This window comes from Oncorhynchus nerka, linkage group LG28 (assembly GCF_034236695.1).
Source record: "Oncorhynchus nerka isolate Pitt River linkage group LG28, Oner_Uvic_2.0, whole genome shotgun sequence".
Classification (NCBI taxonomy): domain Eukaryota; kingdom Metazoa; phylum Chordata; class Actinopteri; order Salmoniformes; family Salmonidae; genus Oncorhynchus; species Oncorhynchus nerka.
Window position 1 is genome coordinate 57,578,240 of NC_088423.1, and position 12,455 is coordinate 57,590,694.

At 44.3% G+C, this 12,455-nt stretch overlaps 1 protein-coding gene across 1 annotated transcript in view; it reads left to right on the forward strand.

The window, feature by feature from the left end:
- The window catches only part of syt14a (synaptotagmin XIVa), a 56,195-nt gene that overhangs the window by 15,235 nt on the left and 28,505 nt on the right, over positions 1-12,455 (forward strand). Inside the window, exons 3-4 of the mRNA XM_065012890.1 lie at positions 9,209-9,658; positions 10,028-10,217. Coding sequence (XP_064868962.1) covers positions 9,209-9,658; positions 10,028-10,217 — 640 coding nt within the window. The remainder of the gene's footprint in view (positions 1-9,208; positions 9,659-10,027; positions 10,218-12,455) is intronic.

Genomic DNA, 12,455 nt, shown 5'->3' on the forward strand with positions numbered 1-12,455 from the left:
AGGGGCAAATTCAAAACAAATGATATAAAAATCAAACTTTCGTTAAATCACACATGTAAGATACTCAATTAAAGCTACACTCGTGAATCCAGCCAACATGTCAGATTTTAAAAAGGCTTTTCGGCGAAAGCATAAGAAGCTATTATCTGATGATAGCACAACAGTAAACAAAGAGGGTAGCATATTTCAACCCTGCAGGCGCTACACAAAACGCAGATGAGCTTCTTTTGTTGGCACTCCAATATGTCCCATAAACATCACAATTGGTCCTTTTGTTCGATTCATTCCGTCCATATATATCCAAAATGTCAATTTATTTGGCCCGTTTGATCCAGAAAAAAACAGCCTCCAAATTGCGCACCCCCACTACAAAATATTTCAAAAGTTGCTTCAACTTTGCCAAAAATATTTCAATCTACTTTTGTAATTACAACTTTAGGTATTTTTAAACGTTAATAATCGATCAAATTGAAGACGGGTCTATCTGTGTTCAATACAGAAACACAACAAACCAAGCTACTTTTCAAGTCAACTCTCAACAGTGTTATGCAGTTCCTAGATGGCCAGACTTCTTCATTGCACAAAGGAATAACCTCAACCAAATTTCAAAGACTGGTGACATCCAGTGGAAGCGGTAGGAACTGAAAACAAGAAATATTGTTTGCCAATGAGAACTCAATTAACAGACAGAGACCTCAAAAAAATGTTTATTCTGAACGGTTAGTCCCCAGGGTTTTGCCTGCTACATAAGTTCTGTTATACTCAGACATGATTCAAACAGTTTTTGAAACTTCAGAGGGTTTTCTATCCAAATCTACTAATAATATGCATATCTTATATTCTTGGCATGAGTAGCAGGAAGTTGCGGTTAGCCACAGATTCCTTCCAAACCATTCATTGTTGAATTTCGATTTCCAACTTGTTTTGTAATGTTTATGTCCAATGGCCGATGTGCACCGGTACGTTTTATTTATAATTCATCTTCATATGACAGCGATTGAAAAGGATTTCCCAGTAGATTGTCGACTTGATTCATGATGACTGCTTGTCTAGCTTGCTAGCTAAGATTTTGAAATTATTGTTAGGTTCTGAACACACTCACGGACAACTAGAAAAAGCTCAAACCATGTTTATCCACCTACTGGGTCATACAGCTGCAAAGACAAATGCATGTTTACACAAGCACATATATTTATACACCCCTACTAGTCGGAGTCAACTCCTTGCACATCTAGACAGCCAATACATCTTTGTCAGGAACTTAATTGGTCCCACTCACTGGTGTAGTCATGGCCTTGCCTCATGCTAGAACCTTTGTGGGCATGGAATTACATGTGTGTAGGACTGTTCCTTCTCACTTCATCTGACCTGACCTCTGCCGATTTGCTCCCTCCTCCCTAATCCACGACTGTCTTACCTTATCAGTGACTGAAACCTGACTGTTGTCCTTTACATTTACATTTAAGTCATTTAGCAGACGCTCTTATCCAGAGCGACTTACAAATTGGTGCTTTCACCTTATGACATCCAGTGGAACAGCCACTTTACAATAGTGCATCTAGGTCTTTTAAGGGGGGGGGGGGGAGAAGGATTACTTTATCCTATCCTAGGTATTCCTTAAAGAGGTGGGGTTTCAGGTGTCTCCGGAAGGTGGTGATTGACTCCGCTGTCCTGGCGTCGTGAGGGAGTTTGTTCCACCATTGGGGGGCCAGCGCAGCGAACAGTTTTGACTGGGCTGAGCGGGAACTGTACTTCCTCAGTGATAGGGAGGCGAGCAGGCCAGAGGTGGATGAACGCAGTGCCCTTGTTTGGGTGTAGGGCCTGATCAGAGCCTGGAGGTAGTGAGGTGCCGTTCCCCTCACAGCTCCGTAGGCAAGCACCATGGTCTTGTAGCGGATGCGAGCTTCAACTGGAAGCCAGTGGAGAGAGCGGAGGAGCGGGGTGACGTGAGAGAACTTGGGAAGGTTGAACACCAGACGGGCTGCGGCGTTCTGGATGAGTTGTAGGGGTTTAATGGCACAGGCAGGGAGCCCAGCCAACAGCGAGTTGCAGTAATCCAGACGGGAGATGACAAGTGCCTGGATTAGGACCTGCGCCGCTTCCTGTGTGAGGCAGGGTCGTACTCTGCGGATGTTGTAGAGCATGAACCTACAGGAACGGGCCACCGCCTTGATGTTATTTGAGAACGACAGGGTGTTGTCCAGGATCACGCCAAGGTTCTTAGCGCTCTGGGACGAGGACACAATGGAGTTGTCAACCGTGATGGCGAGATCATGGAACGGGCAGTCCTTCCCCGGGAGGAAGAGCAGCTCCGTCTTGCCGAGGTTCAGCTTGAGGTGATGATCCGTCATCCACACTGATATGTCTGCCAGACATGCAGAGATGCGATTCGCCACCTGGTCGTCAGAAGGGGGAAAGGAGAAGATTAATTGTGTGTCGTCTGCATAGCAATGATAGGAGAGACCATGTGAGGTTATGACAGAGCCAAGTGACTTGGTGTATAGCGAGAATAGGAGAGGGCCTAGAACAGAGCCCTGGGGACACCAGTGGTGAGAGCACGTGGTGAGGAGACGGATTCTCGCCACGCCACCTGGTAGGAGCGACCTGTCAGGTAGGACGCAATCCAAGCGTGGGCCGCGCCGGAGATGCCCAACTCGGAGAGGGTGGAGAGGAGGATCTGATGGTTCACAGTATCGAAGGCAGCCGATAGGTCTAGAAGGATGAGAGCAGAGGAGAGAGAGTTAGCTTTAGCAGTGCGGAGCGCCTCCGTGATACAGAGAAGAGCAGTCTCAGTTGAATGACTAGTCTTGAAACCTGACTGATTTGGATCAAGAAGGTCATTCTGAGAGAGATAGCGGGAGAGCTGGCCAAGGACGGCACGTTCAAGAGTTTTGGAGAGAAAAGAAAGAAGGGATACTGGTCTGTAGTTGTTGACATCGGAGGGATCGAGTGTAGGTTTTTTCAGAAGGGGTGCAACTCTCGCTCTCTTGAAGACGGGAGGGACGTAGCCAGCGGTCAGGGATGAGTTGATGAGCGAGGTGAGGTAAGGGAGAAGGTCACCGGAGATGGTCTGGAGAAGAGAGGAGGGGATAGGGTCAAGCGGGCAGGTTGTTGGGCGGCGGCCGTCACAAGACGTGAGATGTCATCTGGAGAGAGAGGGGAGAAAGAGGTCAGAGCACAGGGTAGGGCAGTGTGAGCAGAACCAGCGGTGTCGTTTGACTTAGCAAACGAGGATCGGATGTCGTCGACCTTCTTTTCAAAATGGTTGACGAAGTCATCTGCAGAGAGGGAGGAGGGGGAGGGGGAGGAGGATTCAAGAGGGAGGAGAAGGTGGCAAAGAGCTTCCTAGGGTTAGAGGCAGATGCTTGGAATTTAGAGTGGTAGAAAGTGGCTTTAGCAGCAGAGACAGAGGAGGAAAATGTAGAGAGGAGGGAGTGAAAGGATGCCAGGTCTGCAGGGAGGCGAGTTTTCCTCCATTTCCGCTCGGCTGCCCGGAGCCCTGTTCTGTGAGCTCGCAATGAGTCGTCGAGCCACGGAGCGGGAGGGGAGGACCGAGCCGGCCTGGAGGATAGGGGACATAGAGAGTCAAAGGATGCAGAAAGGGAGGAGAGGAGGGTTGAGGAGGCAGAATCAGGAGATAGGTTGGAGAAGGTTTGAGCAGAGGGAAGAGATGATAGGATGGAAGAGGAGAGAGTAGCGGGGGAGAGAGAGCGAAGGTTGGGACGGCGCGATACCATCCGAGTAGGGGCAGTGTGGGAAGTGTTGGATGAGAGCGAGAGGGAAAAGGATACAAGGTAGTGGTCGGAGACTTGGAGGGGAGTTGCAATGAGGTTAGTGGAGGAACAGCATCTAGTAAAGATGAGGTCGAGCGTATTGCCTGCCTTGTGAGTAGGGGGAAGGTGAGAGGGTGAGGTCAAAAGAGGAGAGGAGTGGAAAGAAGGAGGCAGAGAGGAATGAGTCAAAGGTAGACGTGGGGAGGTTAAAGTCGCCCAGAACTGTGAGAGGTGAGCCGTCCTCAGGAAAGGAGCTTATCAAGGCATCAAGCTCATTGATGAACTCTCCGAGGGAACCTGGAGGGCGATAAATGATAAGGATGTTAAGCTTGAAAGGGCTGGTAACTGTGACAGCATGGAATTCAAAGGAGGCGATAGACAGATGGGTAAGGGGAGAAAGAGAGAATGACCACTTGGGAGAGATGAGGATCCCGTGCCACCACCCCGCTGACCAGAAGCTCTCGGGTGTGCGAGAGCACGTGGGCGGACGAAGAGAGAGCAGTAGGAGTAGCGGTGTTGTCTGTGGTGATCCATGTTTCCGTCAGAGCCAAGAAGTCGAGGGACTGGAGGGAGACATAGGCTGAGATGAACTCTGCCTTGTTGGCCGCAGATCGGCAGTTCCAGAGGCTACCGGAGACCTGGAACTCCACGTGGGTCGTGCGCGCTGGGACCACCAGATTAGGGTGGCTGCGGCCATGCGGTGTGGAGCGTTTGTATGGTCTGTGCAGAGAGGAGAGAACAGGGATAGACAGACACATAGTTGACAGGCTAGAGAAGAGGCTACGCTAATGCAGAGGAGATTGGAATGACAAGTGGACTACACGTCTCGAATGTTCAGAAAGTTAAGCTTACGTAGCAAGAATCTAATTGACTAAAATGATTAAAATGATAGAGTACTGCTGGGGTAGGCTAGCTGCGTTGTTGACACTACCCTAATCAAGTCGTACCGTTGAGTGTGAAGTTTCTACAATGCTGCTTATCGGGAGCTAGCTGGCTAGCTAGCAGTGTTGGTTACGTTACGTTGCGTAGGAGAACGACAATAGCTGGCTAACTAACCTAGAAAATCGCTCTAGACTACACAATTATCTTTGAAACAAAGACGGCTATGTAGCTAGCTATGTAGCTAGCTACGATCAAACAAATCACACCGTTGGGACTGTAATGAAATGAAGTGAAAAAGTGATACTACCTGTGGAGCGACGCGAATGCGACCGGGATGCGAAAGTTCTATTCAGTAGACGTTGGCTGGCTGTTGGCTAGCTAGGAGTGTCTCCTACGTTAAGGACGACAAAATAGCTGGCTAGCTAACCTCGGTGAATTAAGATAATCACTCTAAGACTACACACTCTAAACTACACAATTATCTTGGATACGAAGACAGCAAAGACAACTATGTAGCTATCTAATACTACACTAATCAAGTCGTTCGGTTGAGTGTGATAGTTACTACAGTGCTACGGTAGCCGGTGAACGTATGCTAGCTGCTAGGCAGATAGGAGGGCGACGAAATACAATAATAACGCAATTATCACTCTAAGACTCCACACTCTAAGCTACACAATTATCTTGGAAACGAAGACAGCAAAGACAACTATGTAGCTAGCTATGTAGCTAGCTAACACTACACTAATCAAGACGTTCAGTTGAGTGTGATAGTACTACAGTGCTACGGTAGACGGTGAACGTGTTGGACAGATAGGAGACGACGAAATACGATAATTACGCAATTATCTTTGATACAACGACGACTATGTAGCTAGCTAAGAGGAAATTGCTAAGATTAGACAAATCAGACCGTTGTACTATAATGAAATGTAATGAAATGTAATGAAAAAGTTATACAACCTGCAGACCGAAGCGCGGATGCGACCAGATAGCCAGGGACATTTTCCAACACCATCACACCTCCTCCTTCATGCTTCAGGGTGGGAACCGCACATGCGGAGATCATCCGTTCACCTACTCTGCGTCTCACGAAGACACGTCGGTTGGAACAAAAATCTCAAATTTGGACTCATCAGACCAAAGGACAGATTTCCACTGGTCCATTGCTTGAGGTGCGGTTAACTCTAATGAACTTATCTTCTGCAGCAGAGGTAACGCTGGTCTTCCTTTCCTGTGGCGGTCCTCATAAGAGCCAGTTTCATCATAGCGCTTGATGGTTTTTTGCGAATGCACTTGAAGAAACTTTCAAAAGTACTTGAAAATGTCCCCCTTGACTAACCTTCATGTAATTTCTCTTTCCTTATTTCAGCTGTTCTTGCCAAATAGGACTATCTTCTGTATACCACACATACCTTGTCACAACACAACTGATTGGATCAAATGCATTAAGGAAAGAAATTCCACAAATTAGCTTTTAACAAGGCACACATTAACTGAAATGCATTCCAGGTGACTACCTCATGAAGCTGGTTGAGAGAAGGCCAAGAGTGTCCAAAGCTGTCATCAAGGCAAAGTGTGGATACTTTGAAGAATGTAAAATCTCAAATATATTTTCATTTATTCAGCACTTTTTTGGTTGCTACATGATTCCATATGTGTTATTTCATAGTTTTGATGTATTCACTATTGTTCTACAATGACATACAAAAAATAAGGCAGTTACATTGATAGGAATGCACACATGTCCAAAGTCATTAATTGGAAGGATAACAACAATGCAAGAAAGTGAGCGACAGTCAGAAAATGTGCCAGTTTGTGCAAGACTGAGCAAATGTCTGTATTCTTGATGTGCGGAAAAAACGGGGAAGGGCTGTCCTCGAAGTGGGAATTTTGTCCGGCTCAGTAAAGCCTCAACCTTAAATTGTCCGCAACACTGAAATGGGCTACTTCTATGTGAAGTAATGAGTAGGCGGAACCCACCTTAATTCAAACTCGTGTTAAAAAATGCCTAGCTCCATTCCAATTCCCCAGGTGCTCTCAGTTGTTGACTTCTGTAACCGTAAAAGCCTTGGTTTCATGCATGTTAACATTAGAAGCCTCCTCCCTAAGTGTGTTTTATTCACTGCTTTAGCACACTCTGCCATCCCTAACTATAACATTTTCCGACAACATACACACACCCAGCTGTTATTGACAAATAGACACACACCCCCACCCCTCTTCTTACCAGAGGTAGCGTCTCTGTTCTGCGGTGCATGGAAAATTCCGCCTGCTCTATATTGTCCATATCGTCGTTCAGCCACTTCTCGGTGAAACATAAGATGTACCGTTGGTAGGATAATCTTAATCGTAGGTCATCAATTTTATTTTCCAATGATTGCATGCTAGCAAGAAGAATGGGTGGCAATGGGAGTTTACTCGCTCGCCTACGGATTCTCAGAAGACTGCCCTCTCTGCTGCCCCTTTTCCTGTGTCTTTTCTTCACGCAAAAGGCGTGGATCTGGGCCTGTTCCAGTGAAAGCAGAATATCCTTCTCGTTGGACTCGTTAAAACCTCTTAGAGCTACCCCCCTACTTTTTTCAATTATTGCCTGAAGACATACCCAAATCTAACAGCCTGTAGCTCAGGTACAGAACCAAGGATATGTATATTCTTGGTACCATTTGAAAGAAAACACTCTGAAATGTGAATTGAATGTAGGAGAATATAACACAACAGATCTGGTTTAGATACAATGAAAAAAACATATGTTTTTTATTTTTATTTTTGTATCATCTTTAAAATGAACAAGATAAAACAAACATTCAGATAGGATGATGGGGACAAGTTCAGTGAAAAATATAAGAGGGCAAAAGTACTTGTGCAAAGTTTCAGAATGATAACTTCCAAAATGAGTGTGCTACATGACATATATCATGAAGTCACCCAGGTGTCCCACACAAGTAGCCCAAATTCACCCAAGTGGCCAAATTGGTGAAGGTATACAATTTGAAACAAATAACTATATACAAAATACCAAAATGGTATTCTAACACCCCCCCCCCCAAAAAAAAAAAAAAAATGTAAAAAAAAATATGGGGGAAAAAATGAAGATAAAAATATATACATTTACAAAATAACATGGGTAACTATTTACACACTTTCAATATTTGGAAGACCCTCCGTCCTCTATCAAATCAAATGTATTTATATAGCCCTTCGTACATCAGCTAATATCTCAAAGTGCTGTACAGAAACCCAGCCTAAAACCCCAAACAGCAAGTAATGCAGGTGTAGAAGCACGGTGGCTAGGAAACACTCCATAGAAAGGCCAAAACCTAGGAAGAAACCTAGAGAGGAACCAGGCTATGAGGGGTGGCCAGTCCTCTTCTGGCTGTGCCGGTGGAGATTATAACAGAACATGGCCGAGATTTTCAAAACGTTCATAGATGATCAGCAGGGTCAAATAATAATAATCACAGTAGTTGTAGAGGATGCTACAGGACAGCACCTCAAGAGTAAATATGAACCATTCTTTCACAAAGGAGCAAGAGGCTTAAATTAAAAGAAAGAAGAAAAGTTATTGAAGTCTTTTGATTGAGAAACCTGCAGGTTTAGACAAGACTGGAGCTCAGAGGCTGTATAGCTGTTTCGGTAATTTGATTATTGCATTTTCTGACTATTTATGATATTGGTGTGTGGTCTATAGAATATGATTCTAAAGTTCCTTTTTGCACCTGTAGATTTTTCATGCATAAGACTACCGTGGTGGGAAGAAATGATCGGAATGAAACACTTATTTTGGGCTTCACGACCACACACACATGCACACAGATAGCCAAAGTCTCTCAACCTCTATTTCTCCCAATAAATGTCCCACTTTCTTTGCTTGAATTCCAATCCAATATACTCCCTGTTAACCCCTCACCCTCAGAGATTGGGAAGGATTGGATGTATGTAAACAAGATGTTGAAAACGGCCCCCCACATTGTTGAGCTATTGCTATATTGCTACCAAGAAGTATTTTCAGATCTGCGAGGGGGAGCCAACAAGGGCAGAAGGAGGAACTAAATTATCAGATTGTAATCCAGCCTTTGAAACAGCCTTATAAACATTTACACCACTGTCAGGATTTTGTCTGATAGATTTCCTTCATAAATGTGTGTTATGTTTTTATCTGACAGAAGCCCTTATACAGGTCATGGTACAAGAGCAACGATAAACTACGTCGAAATCATAAGGTAACTTTGATTGTCCTGATCCATTTCACCTCCCATATTTCAAATCCTCCAATTCACCCTGTTCACCCAAGTAGAAACTAGATGTTGAGTCTTTAGGATCTCTCTCATAGCTCAGGTGTTTGTGATAGTCGAGGCTTTTCAGTTTCAAGCAAACGTTCATTACTTCTCTAGTTCAAGTGAGTAGCAATGTAGAAATAGTCCAAGAGCTGTGATGACTCCATAACGTATGATAGATCATACATATGGCGGTGTAGACTTAAAAAAATGTTACATAATTGTGTTTGCCAATCTTTTGTACATTACTTCTTGTGTGGTGTAATGTGTCTTTAGGACATGTCAGCCCGGGGGTCAGCGTCTCAGCTCCCCAAGGGCTACGAACCGGAACCCCTGGCCAAATATGGCACTCTGGATGTGGTGTTCGACTACAACTCCCAGGACCAGCGGCTGGCGGTGACAGTCACGGCCGCAACAGACATCCCGGCCCTCAAGCGTACAGGCAACGTTGCCTGGCAGGTACATCTGGTGCTGCTGCCCACAAAAAAGCAGAGGGCGAAGACGTGCATCCAGAAAGGGCCCTGCCCGGTCTTCACAGAGACCTTCCGCTTCAGTCACGTGGAGTCAGAGATGATCGGCAACTACTCCATTCGATTCCGTCTCTATAGTGTGCGGCGGATGAAGAAAGAGAAGGTGCTGGGAGAGAAGGTGTTCTACCTCACCAAGCTCAACCTGCAGGGCAAGATGTCGGTGCCGGTCATACTGGACCCCTGCTGTGCCTTCCCTGTGAGTAGATCAAAGTAAAAGCTAGGCCTCAAGCATTTACTGTACACAACACCTGTGATGGTAGAATGCTGTTCCTGGGGTAATTTTGTCATGTACTTACTAAAAACCTACCCGGATAATACATGAAGACTTTATTTCTGACATTCTGGTATTTGCCTGGATTCTTTTCCACATTGCAAACATCAGTTATGTAGCTCGTTGTAAATGAATATAGATCTAGGATCAAGTCACCCCCTGTCCATGTAATTGTATTAATTATGACAAATTCAGGCAAAACTGATCCTATATCAACACTCCTACTCTGAGATGCAGACCCTGAAAATTCACTGACCTTCTTGTTGGTCCATCTGTCCACCCACGTGCTAGCAGGGCGGTGAATCACAGGCTAGTATATCGGAGATGTCCTGCAGCGAAAGTGCCTCTTCATTCCAGTCAGCCAGCCATGGCTCCACACCAGAGATCTTGGTAGGGCTCGTCTACAATGCCACCACGGGCCGTCTCTCAGTGGAGATCATAAAAGGCAGTCACTTCAAAAATCTGGCTGCCAACAAGCCACCCAGTAAGTACACCAAGACATTCTTCTGGTTGCTTGTCAACACTTTGTCAATAATAGTCAGTGTCACCTGAGTCCAGTTTTCATTTAACGATTAAGAGAGTCCTTGCTTTCAGATCTGGTCTCGGTCACATGAAGGACCAGAGTAGCACTGGATAGATCAAGTGAAGCAACATTGAATGAGGAATTTTCTTGTAACTAGCAGTAATATGTGTTTGTCAAGATCATACATTTCTGTGCAACTGTTGATTTAAGCAAAAAAAAGTGTGATGGGTCCACACTCAAAAAGATGTTGCATAAAGCTTACTTTTTACTGCACCAGGATAGCATACACAGACGTTTCAGCCTAACAGCATTCCTCAGTGTGTAGGTTATTTTTCAATCAGAAACAGCATTTATAGGTATGGCCCTTTATTTTGGGGATTCCTTTCCATCCCACCTTACAAGGCAGATATAGCACCTTCTTACACCACGTGTGAACTAATTGTCACGTGCATACCATAATCATCCAAAGTAATTATCAAATTATCCAAAATAAATTCCCAACCATATGGATTGACTATAAATTAAATGTCTGTTGACACATAGCACCATTGTCATCAGCAGTATATGCTGAATTGTATAAGCAATTTAGATTTTAGCTGCCATGTATAAAAAACTAAAGTCAGAAGTCTACACTTTGAGGAACCAATTTATGAGGATACATTTTTTTTTAAAGTGATATTCAGTTTTTTAATATAAATTAAATCTACATAGAGTTGAAGTCGGAAGTTTACATACACCTACATTTAAATAAGTTTTTCACAATTACTGACATTTAATCCTAGTAAAAATGCCCTGTTTTAGGTCAGTTCGGATCACCACTTTATTTAAAAAATTTGAAATGTCAGAATAATAGTAGAGAGATTGATTTATTACAGCATATTCCCAGTGGGTAAGAAGTTTACATACAATCAATAGTATTATTTGGTAGCATTGCCTTTAAATTGTTATACTTTCTGGTAGCCTTCCACAAGCTCCCCACAATAAGTTGGGTGAATTTTGGCCCATTTCTCCTGACTAAGCTTGTGTACCTGAGTCAGGGGTGACAGGGTAGCCTAGTGGTTAGAGTGTTGGACTAGTAACCGGAAGGTTGCAAGTTCAAACCCCTGAGCTGACAAGGTACAAATCTGTCGTTCTGCCCCTGAACAGGCAGTTAACCCACTGTTCCTAGGCTGTCATTGAAAATAAGAATTTGTTCTTAGTTAAATAAAGGTAAAAAAAAAAAAAAATGTTTGTTGGCCTCCTTGCCTGCACATGCTTTTTCAGTTCTGCCCAGAAATTTTCTGTTGGATTGAGGTCAGGGCTTTGTGATGGCCACTCCAATACCTTGTCTTTGTTGTCCTTAAGACATTTTGCCACAACTTTGGAAGTATTCTTGGGGTCGTTGTCCATTTGGAAGACCCATCTGCGACTAAGCTTTAACTTCCTGACTGATGTCTTGAGATGTTGCTTCAATATATCCACATAATTTTCCTCACTCATGATGCCATCTATTTTGGGACGTGCACCAGTCCCCCCTGCAGCAAAGCACCCCCACAACATGATGCTGCCACCTCCGTGCTTCACGGTTGGGATGGTGTTCTTCAGCTTGCAAGCCTCCCCCTTTTTCCTCCAAACATAACGATGGTCATTATGGCCAAACTGTTCTATTTTTGTTTCATCAGACCAGAGGACATTTCTCCAAAAAGTACGATCTTTATCCCCATGTGCAGTTGCAAACCGTAGTCTGGCTATTTTATGGCGGTATTGAAGCACTGACTTCTTCCTTGCGGCGGTATTTCAGGTTATGTCGATATAGAACTCGTTTTCCTGTGGATATAGATAAGTTTCTACCTGTTTCCTCCAGCATCTTCACAAGGTCTTTTGCTGTTTTTTTGTTATTGATTTGCACTTTTTTGCACCAAAGTGCGTTCATCTCTAGGAGACAGAACACATCTTCTTTCTGAGCGGTTTGAAGGCTCCGTGGTCCCATGGTGTTTATACTTTTTGTTTGTACAGATGAACGTGGTAATTTCAGACTTTTGGAAATTGCTCCCAAGGATGAACCAGACTTGTGGAGGTCTGCAAAAAAAAATCTGATGTCTTTTGATTTTCCCATGATGTCAAGCAAAGATGCACTGTTTGAAGTTAGGCCTTGAAATACATCCACAGGTACACTTCCAATTGACTCAAATGATTTCAATTAGCCTATCAGAAGCTTCT